Genomic DNA, 23,109 nt, shown 5'->3' on the forward strand with positions numbered 1-23,109 from the left:
ATTCATGCTAAGTATATCCTGACTCATTCCTTATTCTTTCTCAATAGGAAGTTTATATATATCACATCATGTGTTATATGATATCAAATTGAAGCTCAATAAAAATTCAAGAACTCAAAAATGAATTAAAGAATCATCACGAAAAAGTATACAGATCTTTATAGATTAATTTAAGTAACAAGTATGTGAAGTTTTATGCAATAATTATAAATCGTTTCTGAGATACGGCGCGACATGTGAAAACCCCCTCTTTTTTTCATAAACTCAATAACTATAAAATGAAATTTTGAATCATCCCCAAAAAGTATACAGATCTTCAGATTAATATAACTAAGAAGTGTGTACAGTTTTAAGCAATAATCATAAATCGTTTTTGAGATACGGCGCGAACTGTGAAAAAAACACCCCATGTTTTAGTTACAAAGTCCTGTAACTCAAAACGTTCACCAAAAAATATACTTATCGTTTGACCATCATAAAAAACAACTATGTTAAGTTTAATGAAATTTGGATATTTGTGCTGTACCATGTTTAAGACGGACAGACAGACGCCGGACATTTGTATACCATAATTACGTTCCGTCAAAATTTTACGGGCGTAAATATTGTTGACTATTGCCTTTTGTTAGATAAAATACGTGCAACGTGGAAGAAATAGGAACTTTGTTCTTTTATTAGTTGTATCATTGTTAATATTAGCGGCATACCATTATTTATTTTGGTAAATTGTTCAGTTAGGAAATTTACTTCTTCGTGTACCTAAATTTTCGGTATTAGTTTTAAAATATTATTGGTTTTCTGTGCTGTAATACAATGTCAGAAAATCGGATTCGGACCAAATCATGGATGATGAATGATAATAAAAATGATAATTGACATGCATTATATTAGTAACACCAAAAGGGTCAGTCGTCTTGAGATTGCTCACTATACGATACTTTGTTGAAGATCTAACAGAAACAGTAATGTGTTTTATTTATTTTGATTTTATTAGACTAGTATCCTGTTAGAATCAAATGCACTAATATTAATGGTTTAGAAGTTAGCATGCGGGAGAAACAGAAATTGGAGCATCGAAAATCTACATTACGTTTCTTATTACGGAAAATTACACGCATTACGTCCCGCAAAAAGTGACGTTTTGCGGGAATTCAAACGCATAACGTCGCGCCAAGAGTTAACTCCCTTGAAACTGTATCGGATGCCCTTAATTCATTTTTTTCTGTGACGCCTTCCTCAAATTAAAATAGCCTTTCAAGACATAATTATTTTGACTGAGGATGGCGTCAAAGAAAAAAAAATAGCCTTTCAAGACGTCATAAATATTTGGATTTACTACTTAGTCTAGTATCCTACAAATCCTTAATTGACATACTAGATTTAAGACAATTTACCAGTCCCATGTCATGAACCTCATTAGGGGTTTTATTTAGACGTGTGTTGTCCTCTAATTGGAGGAATTTGATGACATATATTTGATAATACATGTTTTTATTAATTAATTTTCAAGACTCGGGCGATCAAGAGCTTAAAATTGCATTTAAGCATTTAAGAATTGTATGCTTCTTTTTATAATTTTATTGGGCTGCGAAAGCGCTTCAAATTATAAATGTGCACACGATCAACGCTTTTACAACCCTTTAACTTATAAAAAGTTATATCAAGCTTTTCGTTTGTATTTTAATGCATTATTTTAACATTGTCACGGAGGTACTCCAATATCAAGTTTTATTTCCGTATACTTACTAATACATTAAATGTACATGTATGCTTCATTAGAATCCGCAATTTTGATTGGCTGACGTTAATTGCGAGGCACTCTAATTTCATATTTTATGTAAGGAATGACTGTAATATTTTTTCTGTCTATGAAGAAATAGCATCAAAAATGTTGTGCATAGCGGGTTATTTAAAAGTGTGCACCACATTTTTAAAGTTATTTCGAATAGACAGGGAAAAAATTACAGTCGTTCTTTATAATTTAATTCTTAATTCCATTTTTAAGGAGTAAATCGTGAAAAAAATTGATGACGTCACGGTCACATGACTCGCAAAATTGTGTCTATGAGCTGATAGACAAAAAACTTTCTGCCAATCTGAAGACGTGTTACATCCAAAATTAAATTATTTCCGTATGAAACACAACAGATATGACTACACGTGCTATCCGTGATAATGTTAAAATAATGCATTGAAAAACAGACTTTAAGCTTGCGACAACTTTAAATTTTATGATTGTATCATAAAAATGTAGTTAAAAGAATTGAAAGCTTCTGTTCATGCTTCTTTTTATAATTTTATTGGTATGTGAAAGCTTATTTAGTTATACGCGTCAAGTTTATGGTTCACTTGGTGTATCAAGTTTTAAATATCATTGGACCAACGATTGTTTTTTCTGACAAATGACTACTACAGTTTACGATGGTACCATTAGCTATTGCTTCAATCGTACTATCATGCTACAAAATCATTGAATATTGTTTTTATTGGTATTAATATTGGTTCTGATATCAGTAAATTAAAATCAAACTAAATATTATTTTTATAAACATATGCACATTCATGGCTCTACAATCTGTCGATACCTGTATATATCTTGGCATTGCACAAGGTCATGTTTTCTCTGACTGTTAATGGTGTCTTTACACTAAATTCATTGGATGTTGGATGTGTACTGTTTAATATTTTAGTCTTAGATGCATGATTCAAACTAGTTTATCCCGCCACACTCTGTATGTGCCTATCCCATATCAAGCGCCTGTAATTCAGTGGTTGTCGTTTGTTGCTGTATATCATATTTGTTTTTCAATCATACTCACATCTTCTTATTTTTATATCCAAACGGCGTATTGGGCAATACATTATATACTTGAACTAAACCCAGGTTACAACACCTTTGGGCAATTGTGACATTGGAAGGGATTGTATGCGTCTTTTCTACCGTTTTTATGTTTGATCCCGAACAGAGCCTATTTTCTGCTGCAATTAACCTTTAGTTTCTGTTGTACAACTCCCGCTCTTTCAAAACACACTCTGTGACATAAATACTTGCACATTGAGGGGACGGATCCATGATTTTTGAAAGGGGGAAGCATAGTTTTATAAAAAAAATGGACAATTTCAGGCTAAAAAGTCATATCAATAGTAAGAAACATCATATTTTGATTTGTTTGCGACCAAAGGGGGACGATCGCCCTCTACGACCCTCTTACCCTGATCCGCCGCTGACTTTCACCTCAAAAAGTATTTTGTTATTTCGTTTGGTTGCTGTCTTATTGGCGTACATTGTATACTTTTGATATTACATGTTTACTATTTATTTCAGTCTTCAGTTTAAAAAAAAAACTTATAAAGAGAATATTGATTTATTTTTCTTGATTTTCAGTTTTAGTAAACATTCAAAATTTGTGAGACAGTGGCACAAAATATGTGGTGCTCTCATAATCCGCCTTGAGACCGCTCATTCCATCCTCGGTATAGATTTTACATTTGGTTCTCCTCGTTGAACAGGTACAGAATGTGAACGCCACACAATACGCATCACCAGTGCACCCTTCCGTGCATTTTTCTAAGGTATTGTAATCATTTGGTCCTCTAGATCTACCTACAACAGCAGTTTTAGTAAATGCAAGGGTAGACAATGAGGGTATTTTAAAGTTGAATATAACAGTATCCCATCGTTCACGGTTAACAATAGGTCCTATCTGAATTCCTTTTTTCTCTCTCTTGTCATTTGTAAGCATATAACATTGATGATGTCTGTCTACCCGAGGCGAGCACCCTACACAAAATGTGCTGGCCAAGCATTTAGTTTCCTCTTCACAAAGATCAATGCATTCTTTGAAGCTTTTAGCTGCCATTGATTTGTATTTATAAGCGATGGTTGTTTCACTAAGGATTAAACCCGGTTTGAGAGGCTTGCATGAATCAACTTTGCCCATATCTCTAAGGTAAAGGCAATACGCTGATTGCAATTTATCCAATTTTTCAGCAATTTTTTGGTAATTGACGTTCAACCCCTTCATATATTTTTCAGTGAATAGCTCGGATATTGGACTCAGCTTATAACTCATAGGAACAGGACTCTGTTTTACCGTTGACACCCATGTCAGTGCATCACCGTTTGCAGGAGGAGGGGCAGTAAATGTCTTTGTTGTTACATCTTTAGCAAAATTAGAAGCATCCTGTTTGTGCGTCGATTCCATGTTAAAACCACCTCCTATGTTATATTCACCAGAATAGCTCGCATCAACTCCAACATTATGCCCCGCCTCTTCCTTTTTCTGAAAAGTCTTGGAATCCATCGTATGTTCGTATGTGAACCTTGCTCCAAATTCAGTATAGTTCAGAAAGTGTGTTCCATAATAGTGAAAAAAATCTAGATAAATCTGGTCTTGTGTGGATTCATCCAGTTTTTTCACCGATGATATAAATGATTTCGTAAAATAAGGATGGTTCACTTTATCTAGCTTGCAGAAGTAGTACGTACATTTTGCTGTTGAAATAATTTTCACAAATTCTCCGGTTGATAATTCAGAGGAAGACTCCTTATATCCTGCCGACGCAGAAAAGGCAACTATGCCTACTCCTACGCTTACCTTTGCCGATTGTGATAATGATTTCGTCAGTTCGTACTTATTTTGAACCGTTGTTGAGGAAAAGGATGTAATACATGATACATCTGGGACTACAACAAGCCCGCGTGGAATCCTATATCTACAATCTGACGATTTCCGTCTCTCCGTGTAATCAGTTTCAAATATCGGGTATGTGAATCCAGGATCGTGTCCATTAGCTAATGGATAACCTTTCAAAATGTTGTATCCAAAAAATGCATAGTCTATGTCTGGAAAAGTCCTTTTAAAATGTGATCCATCACAGTCTTGAAGTCTGTAATCGCTTCTCATTCCTTAAAAAAGACAAACACTTGAATATGTCAGACGTACATGTATTATTAGGTTATGAGATGGGTTGTATAAGCACAAACATGCTTTAAAAGCCCTACCCTGCCTGTTTCAAGCCTAAAGCCTGTAGTCCAGTCTTTTTGTTGTTGGTTGTCGCCTGCCATACATCTTATTCGTTTCATTGTATAAGCTTATCAATATATCAGGCCGATTGCGTTATCTTTCTAATTTTGTCACATTTAATTATCCCGGGTTTTATATCTTAAATATACGGTATATGTTTTGCTAACTGATTAAGGTCATATTGTGACCTGTATGTACGTAGTTGATTTATACATCATTGCCCTGAATTGTTTTTTCTTTGGCAATCATACCACATCTCCTTATTTTAAGACAAATTGTATTTGTCATTAAATAAGCTTCATATGATTTGTAATTAAACTATTGCAGGGCCATTTCATCATAATATATACTTTGTCGTTATGTACTACAAATAACTTTGCTTTTGGAATAATATTTTTCTTCACGATTAGGTGAATAAATCGGAATATTGTATCAGAAAATTTAACATTTGTACACATTTCAGGCTCTTTCGGAATGTATGTGTTTTAAGACAAACAGGTTGAATTTATGATGTGTATGTCCCGCCTACGATAGTGAAGGGGCATTATCTTTACCGGCCTTTGCGGTCGTCCGTCCGTTAGTTCATCAGACGCGTATCAGGTAAAAGTTTTGGTTTAAAGGTAGGTGAAGTTTTTGGTTTAAGGTAATTTGTGGTCCAATCAATTTGAAACTTAGTACACATATTCATTATAAAACTACGGACGCCCATAGAGGACCTAAAAATAATATATCGTTATCTCAATATATATATATCGTTATTTCGAGATAATTAAATCGTTTATATCTCGATATATTTATATAGTTATCTCGTAATAATTAAATCGTTATCTCGATATAATTAAATCGTTATCTCGGTATAATTATATCGTTATCTCGATAATTATCAAACGAAATCACCATGATCACTGCCCTATAGTTATCAGTAAATGTTTGTCAGTTCATTTATCTGTCTGGGTTTCCTAAAGTATACATGGCTTGACTGAAATTAAATAAAACCTATACACATATGATTTACCTAGACATGCTTAAGGAAGCTCCCTTTTGATTTCTCATACATTGCCCAAAAGAAGACATGTACATCTTAATATGATGATTATCAACCGATCCTCAATATGGGGCCCTAATGAAGACAGAATGTGTCCATGGGTCACAGATGCCTTGCCTAAAATATAAAGTAAACTAGAAAATGTGTCTATGAGCCACAGGATTTCCCTTCTGTTATTGATAAATGTATAAGCATCAAAAGTAGGTAGGAGTGACCATATTCTTAGTGAACCCAGATGTACTACCTACGATTTATTTCTCGACAAAATATCATTGCATGGTCTACCATGTATAGTAGCTGAGTTTGTTGCTAAATGTCCAGTCACAAATATTCCGTGCATAATCAGGACAAGAACCTAGTGAAACATTTAACAGGTATAAAAACTAGAGGCTTCAAGGACCCTTAATAGCTCACCTGTGAAATGGCCGCCATTTTGAAAATCGACAGTTCAATGACAAAAATGCAATAACCACGTCATAATCTACTTGGACACCAAATTTCGTCTAAATCTGAGCAACTTAACATTTTTGTTTTTTACGACGGCCATTTTGGATCTCTTCTATACCGATTTCCATTAAGATTGGATCATCTTCGGATTTTTTATGAACTAATTTGACTTTTGGACAGCTGCCATTTTGAAATGGCGGCCATCTTGAAAATTCCAGAAAATTTCTCCTCCTTCTCTTGATGATCTGAACTATTTGTAATTTAAACTAAGGCTCAAGCTGTTACAGTTTTCAAGATATTTGATCAAATATGATGAAAATTTGAAAAAAACTGCAAATAAAGGGCCACAACTCCTTGACGGGTTTTCTGATTGACCTCAAAATTTCGGCTTAGGTAGATCTAAATGTGCTGATCAATTTTACTCAACCCTGTTACCGTTTTTAACTTATTTGCAAAAAAACATGTGTCAGACCTTGTGGTCTTTTTTTAGCCATGGCGGCCATGTTTTTTTGCGGGTGACCATAAATTTCACAAACTTGGTAAAGAACATCATATAGATAAAAAATACCAAGTTTGAAACAATCCCTTCAGGGGTTTCAGAGACGAAGATCTTTGAAGAAAAGTTTAAGAATGATGGACAGACGGACGACGGATGCAAGGTGACAGCAAAAGCTCACCCTGTTTAGTGAGGTGAGCTTAAAAACTTTAACAATTGTGGACGTCGCCGTCGTCGTCAGAATCAGTAACCCTAAGTCTCGCTTCCTGGAAAAAAGTCGCTCGCGAGACAAAACACAGGGAAACAACTAGCAAATGGTTGTCCCCGTAGGGACACAGATGACCCCACTAGTTGAACCCGATATACAGTGTAACCCTGTACGTTGAAGGCTGATATGGATTGACAGTTGCTCTTTGACACAATCATCATTGTGGATAGACACATTGTATTGAATACAGGAACGCAAAAGAAAATGGCTGCTGGCAAGTTATTTTCCTTGTGGCTATTCAACACAATATACCATGTTTACCTTACAAACCAAATATCATTCAAATTCATGGATGTTGAAGTTTTTGGCGGAAAAATGGCGGCCATCTTACAAATAGCTGCTTGTAATAAATGTTCGTCATCACCAGTCAACTCGGAATTCTGTGTTTACTTTATATACCAAATATCGTTAAAATCTGCCAAAGTTCAATTTTAGCGGGAAAATGGCCGCCATTTAACCAGGAAGAAAATTACGCAAAATCTGAAAAGTGCGTACAACGCACAACTCACTATGGCAAGGTCATATACCAAATATCAATTCATTCCGATAATAATTGCTGAGACAAATGCGACGAAAAATTGTATTATATAGCATTCTGCAAAATTTCAATGTTCCGTGAAACAGGAAGTGGACAGCTGCTGGGTATGAAAATTGCTTTCAACGTACAACTCATCATGTCAAAGTCACATACCACAGATCAAATCATTCTATTGAATAGAAACCGAGAAATCTGTGACGAAAGTTTCAGGACGGACATACGGACATGGCAAAAACTTAAGACGTCCCGCTGCATATGCGCGGAGGCATTATAAAAAGCTTCAAAATCAAAAGGGAGCTCTCTCAAGCATGTCTAGGTTAATCATATGTGTATAGTTTTTATTCAATTTCAGTCAAGCCATGTATACTTTAGGAAACACAGACAGACAGATGAACTGACAAACATTTTCTGATAACTATAGGGCAGTGATCATGGTGATTTTGTTTGATAATTATCGAGATAACGATATAATTATATCGAAATAACGATTTAATTATATCGAGATAACTATTTAATTATATCGATATAACGAAATAAATATATCGATATAAATATTAATTTTTTTAGGTCCCCTATGGGCTTCCGTATAAAACTATTAAAAGTTAGCTGTTTAAATTTTTATATGCCAAATTAGAATTTTGACCCAGACTTCATGGTTCATGGAAATGTAATATCCTAAAATTTTTGTTTAAGGTAGTTTATGATCATATCAACATTAAACTTATTACGTATATGTGCATAATTAATTGAACTGTTTAACATATATGTCAAATGAGGATTTGACTAAGATTTCACAGTTCACTAAACACGGCAATGTGGTAATGCGAGTTGGACCTGATGTCCTATTGACACATATTATTTGTTTAAATACAATGTGTTTGATTGTTTGTTTTCTTGGTTTTGATTTAATTGCAGTTCCATAATTTTCAGACCTTATTTGTCAATTTAAACTTAACTGTTATATTTTTTTTTGGTCCCGTGGAGGGTTTCGTGGTGATGGCAGATTTTGCTAGTCTCTTAGATTGATATAACAATTTAGGTTAATATGTAAGGTCAGTACAGAAATTTGGAGACCGTTTGTTTGGCTGTAGCTTCTGGAATTTGTATGTAGTTGGGTTGCTGTTTCATTGACGTATAACACACCTCTTATATTATAAATATTTATCCGTTCTATACATATACACATTTGTTGTTCTAAACAAAGAGATATGATGAAATAGTCCTTGTGTATAAAGTCTTATTTTTTTCTTTGGGTAAATATTTTTTTTCTTTCGTTAGAAACCTGAGTCAATATAAATTAAAAACAACAACAACAAAAAGAATCTTACCAACATCTACTTTAAACGGTTTTGTTCTTGACAGAAGATTTTCAATTAAACCATTATTTCTTGGATTTTCTGTTGCTACTTCTTCCCGTTTTCCATTATGGTTTAGATTCACACCTCTGTTATAAAATTATCGAAACATAGAAAAACAACTAAAAAAGACTAAAGACAAAACGTACCGATCTTAAAGCACTCGCAGTTACTGAAAGCTAGTTCCATGTTTCCCAGACTAAAATATCAATCAGTCCACATCCAACGGATTTAGTGTAAAGACTTCATAAACAGTCCGTTAGAACATGGAATAGTACAATGCCAAAATATTAGTTTGGATAAGATGTATAACCGTAAGTGTTCATAACTATATAGGAATACATATTTAGTTATAAGATTTAATTAATTCATAAGAAAATAAATGTTATTACCGATGAAAAACAATACTGAAAGATCTTATTAAAGTTAGATAATTGATAACCATTAAGAATACGTTTATTCACATGCTCATCAGTTTACATGGATAGTATTCAAATTTAAGGGCTCTATAGATTGGTTCTTTATAAATGAGATATTTTTTTATGATGAAACAGTTGACATGCATGATATATTTATTTTTTGGTTTAATTCATCAGATCAGTACTAATCACGATTTGCTATATTCTAAGTAAAAATAATTATGCTAACGCTCGTACTTAATCATGAAGAAAGGGATTATCATTCTGTTACATATACTTAGAGCTTGTCATACTGTTCAGACATCTGTCAATTGGTGAAGAATAACACTTTGAAATTTGGTTCTTCGGAAGCGTTTTTTTTTAAGGATTTACCTCCATCAGGTACGATCAAACCCAGATATTCGAAATCCAGGGGTATATAAACATCTATATTGTCCTCTAGATCTCTTTTGGTTATTTTTCAGTGTTTTTGGATTGCTGTATCCTTTCTGTATACTCCACATCTTGTTTCATAAAACATTTTATATGGTCATTTTGGTGTCTGGTGAATAGGTGTCTCATTGGCATTCATACCACATCTCCTTATTTTAAATCGACAAAATAAACGTACGGTACAGATTAAAAAAAAATAACCGAAAATAGACCATTTCATTACGCAAAATGCATTTTGCAAATTGTATTAACCAGAGGGTATTTACATAACATACCTCTACTAAAATTGATGTTAAATTGCACAAGTTGAATGTTATACAAAATTATTTTTTACCCTCAATGTTGATAATAAAACAAGAAGTTGATATGTATAGATTATTACATGGCATTTTTCATATCAGACCCTTTATCGGCCCTAGGTCATGATATCAGCCCAAGAGCCGCAGGCTCGAGGGCTGATATCATGAACGAGGGCCGTTAAAGGGTCTGATATGATAAATGACATGTAATTATCTTTTTATCATATACTTTAACACAAGAAATACAGACAAGAACTATTAATTATAATTTTGTCTTTCCATAATTTTTTAGATAATAAATTACAGACAACCAAATACAAATTTCTTAACTTTAATTGTTTTTATTGATATTACAAGCATTTTATTTATCTTGTCACAACAATTATCATGTTCTTAGTTTGAAATTTGCGCCTCAACCATTTTGTGAAAAGTCTTAAATCACTTGCGGTTTTCCGCACTGTGTTGTCGTTTCGAACAAATTTCCGGAAATGCACGAAGTTGCATGTGATAAACGTCACGGAAATTAACGGAAAGGCATGTGATAACATTCCGGAAGCAGTCAATAAAGGTTCCTTTATCAGCCCGCTAAGGAAATTCTTAGGAATCTGATCAATAAACCTAGTAATCCTTGCATAGCCTTTTAATATTTTTAAATGTTATTGAACTGTAAAATTTTAGTAATATTTTATACAAGTATATGATAAGTATAGATTATTACATGGCATTTTTCATATCAGACCCTTTATCAGCCCAAGAGCCGCAGGCTCGAGGGCTGATATCATGAACGAGGGCCGATAAAGAGTCTGATATGATAAATGACATGTAATTATCTTTTTATCATATACTTCAACAGAAGAAATACAGACAAGAATTATAAATTAAAATTTTGTCTTTCCATGAATTTTTAGATAATAATTTACACACAACCAAATACAAATTTCTTAAATTTAATTGTTTTTATTGATATTACAAGCATTTTATTTAACTTGTCACAACAATTGTCATGTTCTTAGTTTGAAATTTGCTCCTCAACCATTTTGTGAAAAGTCTTAAATCACTTGCGGTTTTCCGCACTGTGTTGTCGTTTTCGAACAAATTTACGGAAATGCACGAAGTTGCATGTGATAAACGTCACGGACATTAACGGAAAGGCATGTGATAACATTCCGGAAGCAGTCAATAAAGGTTCCTTTATCAGCCCGCTGAGAAAATTCTTAAGAATCTGATTAATAAACCTAAATTTAGTAATCCTTTCATAGCCTTTTAATATTTTTAAATGTTATTGAACTGTAAAATTTTAGTAATATTTTATACAAGTATATGATAAATAACTGTATAATATGAAAATTCACCAAATCTGCCAGACTGATAATAAGATATAAGATATACAACAATGTCGGTATTTACAAGTTTCTAAGTTTCTAAAAACAATTACTGTCTCTAAAATATTTACATGTTTACGAGACCAACTACAGGATAGCCCTTCATACCTTTTTCCCTGCATTCGGAGTGATGTAGAAACAGCGAGATATGCAATTCCTATGAACAACAATACGAACAAAATCTTGGGTACCATAAACAATTGCTGTTAATAAAAGTATGAAAATATAGAATGCAAAATGTGTATTGACGAATATCGCCTTTATAGAGTATAAGTCTCCTTTTATCTATATATATAGATGGCTTATTGTCAAATAGAAAATGTTTCATACATGTATATTTATGGATTGATTGATTGACCAAGTGATCGTTCGATGGATTTACGTCAAGCGACAACAACACATGTTATGCATATTCATGACGAATATTACCAATGGATTTAAGTAATACATTTTGATATCTACCTACGGCAGGTACCACTGGCGAAAAGACAAACAGCAGCCACACAACTTTAAATAGAAAACTAGACTTCGAGCTATACGAGCCCCAACAACACGCGAAATTATAAGCAGTCCCTGCTCCACTAAAGGCACTCATCATGTTGTCAATGGCAAGTAAATATTCGGTGACAAGTCGCAAAAAATGGGTTTTTTAGTAGAAAATTTATCTGACACTGAATATTTCCCAATAAGCAGGTGGCTATTAAAAAGATTATGTAATGTAATGCGACGAACAATTTTGTATTTTAAAATTCAGGTTTCATACATAAGGCTGAACATATAATAAAAATTGTATTTGCATACCTGTTTCTCTCTGCTTTTTGTCTTCTTAGTTTCATTTTCAGACACATCCTCCTCATAACTCCTCCTATTCATAGTTCTAAACGAGATGCAGACTTCGTTTTTAAACAAATGAATACAGTCATGTAAACAAACAACAACTCTCAAATCGTACTTCCGTGTTAATTTGACCTGTTGACACAGTTTGTAATGCATTTCTGTTATTCAATGTTTACTTATTTTGTGTTATATCTCGTCTTACTATTTTTAATATGTACCACTTTTGATAAGTATTTAGTATGACAGCGGGGGGGGGGGGGGGGGGGAGGATATTTCACTTCTGTACTCGTACTATGAACAACAAATTTATTGTATAAAAAATGTTTCTGTACTAACAACAAAATTATTATATTTAAATTTACCTGTGTACGTTACTTTATTTAACGCCATTTTGTCCTAGGTTAAAGTTGTCTTTTTGACATTGAAACATCTTTGTTATTTATATTGTGTCATAGATCAAACTCATTCGTTCAGTGTATATATACTTGTTTTTGTGTATTGTCCTTTTGATCGAGTTAAGCCATTTCAATTGATATTTTATTGTGTGTCTTTTTATGTTGTAATGTTATACCACTTTCAGGTTAGGGTGAAGGTTGGCGCCTGTTAAAACGTTTAAACCAGCTGCATTTTTATGCACCTGTCCTAAGTCAGGAGCTTGTTGTTCAGTGGTTGTCGTTTGTTGGTGTGGTTCATAAGTGTTTCTCGTTTTTTTATATAATAGATTAGACCGTTGGTTTTCCTGTTTGAATTGTTTTACACTAGTCTTTTTGGGGCCCTTTATAGCTTGCTGTTCGGTGTGAGCCAAGGCTCCGTGTTGAAGGCCGTACTTTGACCTATAATTGTTTACTTTTTACACATTGTGACTTGGATTGATAGTTGTCTCATTGGCACTCATACCACATCTTCTTATTTATATATTAACAAAACTGAGTCTATATTTCGGTGTGCCGGTAAGTAATTCATATTGCTAAAATTGATAGTATTAATTATAAATCTTCATAACAATTATAAGTTTTTACTCGGTCATCGCGGTTTGAAGTGACGTGTATTTTAATAATTGAATGCTGAATACAAAAATAGGCCATCGCTTCAAATTATAAAAGTGAATTTTTAGCAAGCATGTTTTTCTTGCAATTCTGAAGTGATATACATCTAGACTGCAATGTTGATTTAATCATGGATATCGATCGAGTTGAGATAATAGAAATCCTATAGTGTTGTTACCTTCCTTGCAATCATATGTTATTATGTAATCTAAGAAACTGGCAGGCTACTGACTTGGAACAGGGACATAGTAAGTTAATGTTCCCTGTCGACGAACCCGGTCTCGCACAATGCAATTTCCTAAGTTTTTGTTTGTTACGTTAATATTTGAACATTGCACATGTTGCATGGTAATCTACAGTAATGTTGCCAAAAATTAAAGAAATGATTGTGCGCTCTCAATCAAATGTCGCTAACAGGACAGGAGATTTTTCGTAATTTGTAATTGTTGCCATTTTTACACTCTTGTTTTTTCTCACCGGTTTAAATAGGTCAGAAAGAAAAAGTTACTGCAATATGCATGATATTCAAGGTACTAATATAAAAAGAAGTAGATGTGGTATAATTGCCAATGAATCAACTATCCAGCAGAGTCAAAATACGCAAAGAACAATTATAGGTGAATGTACAGCCTTCAACAATGATCAAAACCCATACTGTATGGTCAGTTTAAACAAATTAAGACATGACAAAATTTGAAACAATTCAAACTTGAAAAACAACAACCTGAAATTATGACCTATAAATTCATGAAAATAACTTAAAGACAGCAATCATCCACAACAGATAGAATTACAAACTCCTGAATTGGGACAAGGCTCATTAAGAATGTTGCGATGTTAAACATGTTTAACTAAATATACTCTGCTTCCAAAGAAATTCTTCTGATGTGAACATGTTGAAAAGGAAGAATGTTTTCCTTTGAATATGAAGGTAGTTGTTAAGGAAGCAAGCTATGAAATGTTTATGTATTCCCATAAATTTTATTTGGCACCTCTACATCATGTTGCTTCAACAAAATTCTTTGACGGAAAGATAACGATTGGAATCCGGCATATCTTGCATGTACAATGTATACATGTTTCATTCATTGGAGTTTCCTACTATATGTATTCAAACTGCTCTGTTGAGTAAAATACTATTCCATTACGACCTTCAATATTATAAATTTGGCATTTACATGTTCCTGTTATTTACATTTTACTATCAAAATTACATAAAATTGAGAATGGAAATGGGGAATATGTCAAAGAGACAACAACCCGACCAAAGAGCAGACAACAGACGAAGGCCACCAATGGGTCTTCAACGCAGTGAGAAAATCCCGCACCCGGAGGTTGTCCTTAGCTGGCCCCTAAATAAAATTGTGTACTAGTTAGTGAAAGTGAACGTCACACTTAACTCCAAAACATATAAATGAACTAAAATTAAAAAACATACAAGACTAACAAAGACCAGAGGCTCCTGACCTGGGACAGGCTCAAAAATGCGGCGGGGTTAAACATGTTTTGTGAGATCTCAACCCTCCCCCTATACCTCTAGCCAATGTAGAATAAAGAAACACATAGCAATACGCACAGTAAAACTCATTTTAAAAGAAGTCCAAATCCGATGTCAGAATAAGTAACAAAAATGACAATGATACATAAATTAACAAAGGACTAATAGCAGTTACTGACATGCCAGCTCCAGAAAACCATGCTGTAATAATTTTTCAGTAATACAGATATTTCTTTCGTTGAAATCAAATACGTTGTTACATACACGAGCGAATCGAACAAGTTGAAATATATAAACACCATAAGATGGTGACAAGGGAACGTCACCATCTAAAAATGGATAATTAACAATAGGAAATGAAAAATCATTTCTTTTATCATAAATTTCGGTATTAAGCTTCCCGTTAAAGATAAAGATATCAAGATCCAGGAAAGGGCAGTGTTCATTGTTAGTATTAGCTTTACTTATCAAGATTATTAAATTCTGAAACTAATCCATTATTATATGAATCCTATTTACTTTCTAAAAGTTTGGATGAATCAGGTTGCTATACCTGGTTTACATATGTTAAAAATATTTTGAAATAGGTAAACATGGAAGTATCAATTCATTCTTGAAGGAAACAAAAGAAAAAATTACTCAAAGTTGTTAAAAAAAAAACCTTAAAACACCAATTTTTAAATTTCTACAAAAATGTATTTAAACAAAAATTTGAACAAATAGATAAAAAAAGTAAATTATATTTATATAAAAGTTTGAAGCAAAATTTGAAATGGAAAACTACTTAAACTGTAAGTCTTTTGAAAAGAGAAGTAACATATTAACAAAAATGAGAATTAGCGACCATAATTTATTGATAGAAAAAGGAAGACATTTAAAAATACCTAGAGAAAAAAGACTATGCCCATCCTGTAAATTAATACATTGGAGGATGAAGCTCATTTTATTTTATACTGTAGAAAAAATTCTAAACTAAGAGATAACTTTATAGGAAATGTAGTTAAGCATATGCCAGATTTTATGTCCTGGCAAGAAAATGAAAAAAATAAAGATCTTCTTTGCCCATCAACCTCAAAAGAAGTAGAAAGCTTAGGGTCCTTTTTTAAACAGGCATTAGAACTGAGGACAGTGAGGATATATAGATTGTTTTGCTTTTTTACTTTTATATGTTTTATGGGATATGTTTTCCTATGGTTTTGTTTGTGAAAAGTATTTTGTGTATGTTTGTATTCATATGATTTGTCACAAACTTATTGTTAAGAGTTTTTATGACAATAAACATTTGAATATATTGAATATATTTACTCAAAGTCAGTTCGGCAGGATAAATTTCTTTAGTGTACATACTGAAGTCGTCATTATTGAGAGCCAATATATCATCTAAATATCTAAAAGTGTTATTAAATTTTCGAATCAGATGTTTTTTCGATGGGTCTTTGCTGATTTTAGTCTTAAATTGTAACTCATAACAATACAGAAACAGGTCCGCAATACACGCAGGCAAGTCATATCTCTATATCAACCGTTTTTTTTCTTCATTTTTCCAGACTTGCTTCGTCAATTTTAGCACATGTTGCAGTTGTGCACCTGATATTATGAAATGGTTTGAAGATTTTTTTTCACATTTTAAACATTCTTTTCTACATAGATAAGTCAGAAATATTGCAACCAAGCCATTTGAGACTTTGATCCTTTTTTTTTATATCTGTTTCAGATACAAATCAGAACAAAATCAGTCAAAGTAATTTCAAAGTGTTTCTCCCCAGAGTTTTCCTTCATTTTTAGTGTTATGTGACTTTCCTGAAGTACAAAATGTATAAGTGTAAGTATAAGCATTAATGTAAAGAATGTCCACGTTCATCATACTGAAATGTTAATCATTACACACCGACAGATTTAGTTATTCAGGGCTTTTTTAATTTTTCTATAGCAATTCTAAAGTTTGACAAATGCACATATCCCATTTAAAGCATCATGTAAATGTTGTGAAATCTCAGGTAAAAGTATTGGGGCATTATTGTCGATAATATAGAAAGTTTTTCTTATTGTTTAAGAAATGACACGGCATTGCGTCACTTTTATTAAAAGGGACAATTTAAGTGCTTCCTTGTGTTGATTTTGAGTTGATTTCTCTATTCCAAGATTTTTAAATCATTCAAATAAATAGAAGTTAGAAGTTTCAAAGGAAGTAGGCGAGATTATATAATAAGTGGAAAACATTTATTGAAAAATGGTATTACACTTTTAAAAATGTATCGCTTCAATACTGACAAAAAGTTACATTTGAAGCACCTTTCCACGAGGACATCATTACTTAGCTCAGTAGTCAGTACTTTGGTAATGACATGATTTATAAAAAAAACTTTCTAAAATTGTCAGTTATAATAAATTTAGAAATTATTGCGAAACTAAGATATCAACTCCCTCGGGCAAGTTTGACCATAGACAAAATTGGCTATTATTTTTAGGTCCTTTTTAGTCATATAGCTCTTTAACTGTTTCGGTTCATATACATCCTTGATTTTCAAATATTCGGCTTTGAGCGTTCCTGATGAAGGTAAATCCTGAAAAGCGCTTCGGACGCATGAATTTTATAAAGCGTTGTTTTCATTTTTTTTTTTTCGTTTCTAGAACTGAAAACGTGGACATTTTTTGAAGCGGGGCTAATTTTCCTTTTTACGACTATTTGAAAATGCTCCCAAATATGACCCCTCGCACAAACAGGGTTTACCAACAAATAACAGTAATGCACGAATTAACTTACACACTAAAAATAATTATATGCATTAAAAAAATAAAAATAACCATCCTCATAAACAAAATGTTTGCAGTAAGTCATTTTACATCATTTATTCTCAGTCTTATATTTTTAATGAAACTAATGTTGCAGACATTTGAAAAACAGCAGACCTATTATACATTTGTTATTTGTAACACAATACTGTTATTTATCTCTCTACATCTTCTAAATGAAAAAAAAAACATTGCAATGATGCAACGAAAACAATTGATTATATTGATTATACTTAAATAACATTATTTGACATACCAATACTTGTAGACAGGACTTTAAAGTCTAGTAGTGAGATGCTTCTATTACGAACAAAACTTCCTTAACATTGCATGCATGTAAAAATTGCGTGAGGGTCTGCACCTGTCGCTATTGACATTTAAAACATTCAACAGATGCCTCATTTTATAGATATTATGAAAATTGATACTCCCGTGATATTCAAGGATGACAACATAAAAAAATATATTATTTATTTTAAAAGACGGTTGAAATGGTTACAAATATTGATCGTTCCCCCCCCCCCCCCTCCCAAAAAAATGAATAAAAAAAAAAGGGTAAAGAGAGTTTTCATATTGATCCTGTTTTATGTCCAAGTAAACTCGGAATTTTGGACGAGGTAAGCTGTATTGGCCCGAGACATAAAAACGATAGTAGTACAAACTTTTTCATGGCACATTCAGTTATACCTAGGCCGTGTTCACATTGAGCTAACTCGGTGTGGTGTTGGTGTCCTCAACACTTTAAATCAACTTTACTATGTTCCTATTGATTAAAATAAGTAAATGTTTACAAGTAGTTTAAATCATGTTTCGATTATACATGCAGTCAACAGTCAACGTGGGCCTTGTGCGGGATTTCAGGAAGGAACATCTATTGGATAAAAATGATGTAATAATATTATGAATTAAGTTATATACGTATTTAGATGTCCCAAACTCAAAAAGTGTTCAGTAATTAAAAATAAAACGTTTCACTAGCCCGAGGCCGGACTACCACATAATTTTCGGGAGGGGGATGGTTGCAGGGGGATATTTTACGGCTTATTAATTTTCGCGCGAACATTTATTTTCACTTTTAAACATGACTTTTGTCAGCTTCCGTCTTTAACAATGAAAAGGCGTCCGTATTATATGCCAAGTTTCAATTTGTTCCAAGTACACTCAATTTGTAATTGAAACCAACTGAGATCAACGAATATCTCACATCAACATCAATTTCTAAATGAACAAAACAGTATTGGCGAAGTTCTTGACAAGCATATCAAGTACATTTCTATTAATTTATTAATTCTTTTTTGGTTTTTTCGTTTGTTTTGGGTTTTTTTTTTTTTGGTAGATAATTCGAAAGGGAATTCTTGTTTTCTCTTATAGTATGAGTGTAAAGGTCTTCATTATCATGTTTTAAATACCTTTTGTGGTGTGTTTCTTTTGAAAAATATTGTTTAGTATGTGTCCTTATCATGGTTCAAATTTCTTGCAATTTTCACTGCATTGCTTCTTTTTTTTATTCTTTCATGCAGTTCCTTTAAATTACAAGAGTATTTTTAGAGATCACATTGCATCAGTTTGAACGTGTTTATTGAATCACGTGTTGAATATTTTGCAAAGACTTTGCGTCATTTACCCTTTTCAGTTCAAGCATCGAAAAGTATTTTGCCACATTTATATATTCATTCATTTTTTTTTAAGTACAATAAATAAACTAATTCAATAAATAAAATAAATCCATACATACATAGTTTAGTTTAAACATATTTTATTTGCAAAAATAGCAAAAGGGATTGGACACAAGCTATAACAACATTAGTGACGTCCTCTCCTTATAAAAATATAAACACAAAATAAATTAGATAATGACGAAAAACATAGTAGGAATGCATGCAATATATACAAACAAAAACAAAAACAAAAAATACAAAATAATATGGAATATTATAGAGGACTGGACTGGAGTGCAGAGTTGGAAAGTAGGAATTCAGAATTTTAATTGAATGTTCTAAATCTTTGTGTAATTCTGATATATGATTGAACAGACTCAAAAATTTCTTTGTTTTGCTGAAATGAAAGGTCACCGTTACCATACATAAAGGTAATAGAGGAAAATAGATGTATAAAGAAAGACAAAAAACGTGAAGTTTCAAAATTTTATCGAAATTTCAGATACTGATGCAGGTTTGTAACTATTTAATTGAACTTAAGTCATTGAAAATATGTTTGTAAGAAATCATACCATCTTACACTTATTACATGTATCTGTAGTTGATGTACGTCATAGATGTACAAACTATATAGAAATACAAAAGAAACATTGAAGTATTGCAATAAGCAATAAGCGAATTAATTATAATTCCTAAAAATACTAGACACAGTGACTGATCACCAGTATAATAAAGATATCCACATAACAGGGTGCCACATGTGGAGCAGGATCTGCTTAGTAATACCCTTCCGGAGCACCTGAGATTACCCCCAGATTTTGGTGGGATTTGTGTTGCTCAGTCTTTAGTTTTCTATGTTGTATTTTGTGTACTGGTGTTTGTCTGTTGGTCTTTTTCTTTTCTAGTCTTGGTCGCGTTGTCAGTTTATTTTCGACTTGCGAGTTCGAATGTCCCTTTGGTATCTTTCGCCTCTCTTTTACAGACGACGAAACACATGGAATAATATTTAATTGAAGTTATTAATGCAATTAAATGATTAATATATTGACATAACGAATATATGAACCGATCCTACAAAATCAAGTGTAATTCAATTAAATGAGGTATAACAAAAGGTACATTTAAGAACGTACAGTACAAATCAGTACATGAAAAGCATTTATTATATATCAGGTAAGAGAATTGTCTTCCATTCTTCGTGATAAAACACGAGCGATCGCGAGAACTTATCATGAAGTAATGGATACCCACTCTCCAACAAACTTAGAATATTGTTAAGTGATCCAGGTTCAAATTACAACCTAATTTGTTTAAATGAAGAGTTGATGTGATTGTCGGTGCGAATTTATAAAATTAATGCATGATTTAATTTTTGGTCATTTTAAGTATGGACTACTGTAGTTGCATTATAAATTTCTCATATTTTTTCAAGATTTAGTAAATTACGTTTTAGACTCTTAATGACAAAACATTGCGACAAAACGATAAGAAATGGCAAATGATTCCTTAGCGTGAATTTGAATGAAAATAGTGTGAATTTTTCATTAGCGGACGTATCATTTTATTTATTTACTGTTTCAATCAATTAAGTTTTTTCTAAGAGTTTATAACTTCCCGTTGTGTCACATCCAATGCCCCATAAAGCCCCCACTATTGCTCTGTGTGAGTTTGATACTTGTAATTGAAATCAAAAGAAATAAAACACAAAAATATTTAATTGGATATTCTTAGTTATCACGAAAATTAATCAATCTGAGTTGGGAGAGTGTATTTATATTAATTTAGCTAAATGTTAAGGTCATATTTTATTTATGATTATCTTTATAGTAAAAAAATATGACTTGCTCTTAGTAGGAACATGTTTTACGTACTAGATAACGTCACGATTAAAGAAATACGAGAAATTTCTTTAGTCGTAAATATTTCACTTTATTTAAGAAATGAATGCTTCTTTTTGTAATTTTATTGGGGTGTAAAAGTGTTGACCGAAGCACATTTTTCCGCGCTTCATTCTAAAAATGTGTGCACGATCAACACTTTTACAACCCTATCAAATTACTAATAGAATCATTAATTTCTTATTATTACATTTTTAGGATAAGACCATGAAAAAAAATATTAAGTTTTTGTTTTATTTAGCTGTTCACTTTTTTGTGGAAGCACGTGTCATCACGAATGTAACATTTCATTTTGATATGAAGGTTAATTTTTGAATGAAGCGCAAATGTTGTTAGCTAATCAAACTAACGGGTTCTTGTGAAACATACATGTAATGTAATTATAATACAAATACAACAGATAAGAAAACACAAGACTTTAATTGTCAAAATGTGCATGGTGTCTTCCTCCTATTCCCACTTTTTAAAAACCACTATTCCTTCTATACCCACATGCAAATAACAATAGATGTTTTGATAAATAATTTGTTTTTATAACAATCAAGGTTAATTAAAAATTCACCTAAGATTTACCTGTATTTTTTAAAAGAAAACATATTTCTTACACTGTTTAAGTATAATATTATTTTAAAAAAAATAATTTAACACAGTTTATTTGTAATATGTTTTTCCTTCTTCAAAGAGTTACTTAAAAATTAAAAATAAGTCAGATAAATAGAATTAAGATTAAAAAATCATTGAATTTGTAAACTTAAACTATTGTCATCCGAACAAATAAATTGATGATAGATAATATTATAACAAACTTTCCCATCTTGCAAGATTTCCATGTACAACCAACGCAAGAAGAACCTACCAGTTTTACCAAAAACTGTTGATGAAATCAACATAGATGGTATTTGGGCACGTACTTCCAAAGGTGACCCATTCCTGCTAACAGACGACAACACAGTTTGGCGTTTGTTAATCTTCAGTACTCAAAAGAATCTAACACACTTAGCAGCTGCAGATATCATATATGGTGATGGTACATTTTACTCCTGTCCGAGCCTGTTCTTCCAACTTCACACATTTCACGCAATGTTTGACGGCGCAATGTATCCACTTGTACACAGTTTACTTCCAGCCAAGAGGGAACTAGTATACACAAGGTTCATGACTTTACCCAAAGTTGTATGCCACCAACACCAACTACAACTTCAGCCTACCACTATCTTCCTGGACTATGAAGTCGCCATCCGAAATGCAGCATATTCTGTATTTCCTGGAATCAACTCAAAAGGCTGTTTTTTTCCACTACACACAATGTATCTGGAGAAAAGCACAAGAAACAGGGATTCAGGTTCCATACAAGGAAGACAACAACATTCACCAACTAGTACGCTGTGCCTACTGCTGAAGTCGAAGATGTGTGGATTAATGCCCTACCCGACATAGATCAAATTGATACTAACATCGACTATACGCCCTTTACAGACTATGTAACAACATACTGGGTCGAACAGAACAGTCACCTTTGGGACCATTACACAACACAGGGACTGAGGACTACTCATCATCCAGAGGGATAGCACAGCAAGCTGAAGAAACATGTCCAGCCCCCATATCCAAACATCTTTAAACTAATAAAACTACTGAAACATGAGGAAGCTTTCAACGCCCTGACCATGA

General features: G+C 32.7%; 1 protein-coding gene across 2 annotated transcripts; it reads right to left on the reverse strand.

The window, feature by feature from the left end:
* Positions 1–3,346: 3,346 nt before the first annotated feature.
* On the reverse strand, positions 3,347–18,261 carry LOC127720712 (uncharacterized). Of its 2 annotated transcripts, none has more exons than XM_052227476.1 (5): positions 18,139–18,261; positions 12,510–12,585; positions 11,817–11,911; positions 9,150–9,265; positions 3,347–4,909 (listed from the first exon to the last, which is right to left on the reverse strand). In XM_052227476.1, the coding sequence occupies exons 2-5, from the start codon at positions 12,579–12,581 to the stop codon at positions 3,399–3,401; spliced, it is 1,794 nt and encodes a 597-aa protein (XP_052083436.1). In that variant the 5' UTR covers positions 12,582–12,585; positions 18,139–18,261; the 3' UTR covers positions 3,347–3,398. The 2 variants fall into 2 exon arrangements, with proteins under 2 accessions (XP_052083436.1, XP_052083445.1); XM_052227485.1 differs by having other exon boundaries at positions 12,510–12,677; positions 18,139–18,242.
* Positions 18,262–23,109: the final 4,848 nt, after the last annotated feature.

The sequence above is a fragment of the Mytilus californianus genome, unplaced genomic scaffold, assembly GCF_021869535.1.
Source record: "Mytilus californianus isolate M0D057914Y unplaced genomic scaffold, xbMytCali1.0.p SCAF_1, whole genome shotgun sequence".
In the NCBI taxonomy this organism is placed as follows: Eukaryota; Metazoa; Mollusca; class Bivalvia; order Mytilida; family Mytilidae; genus Mytilus; species Mytilus californianus.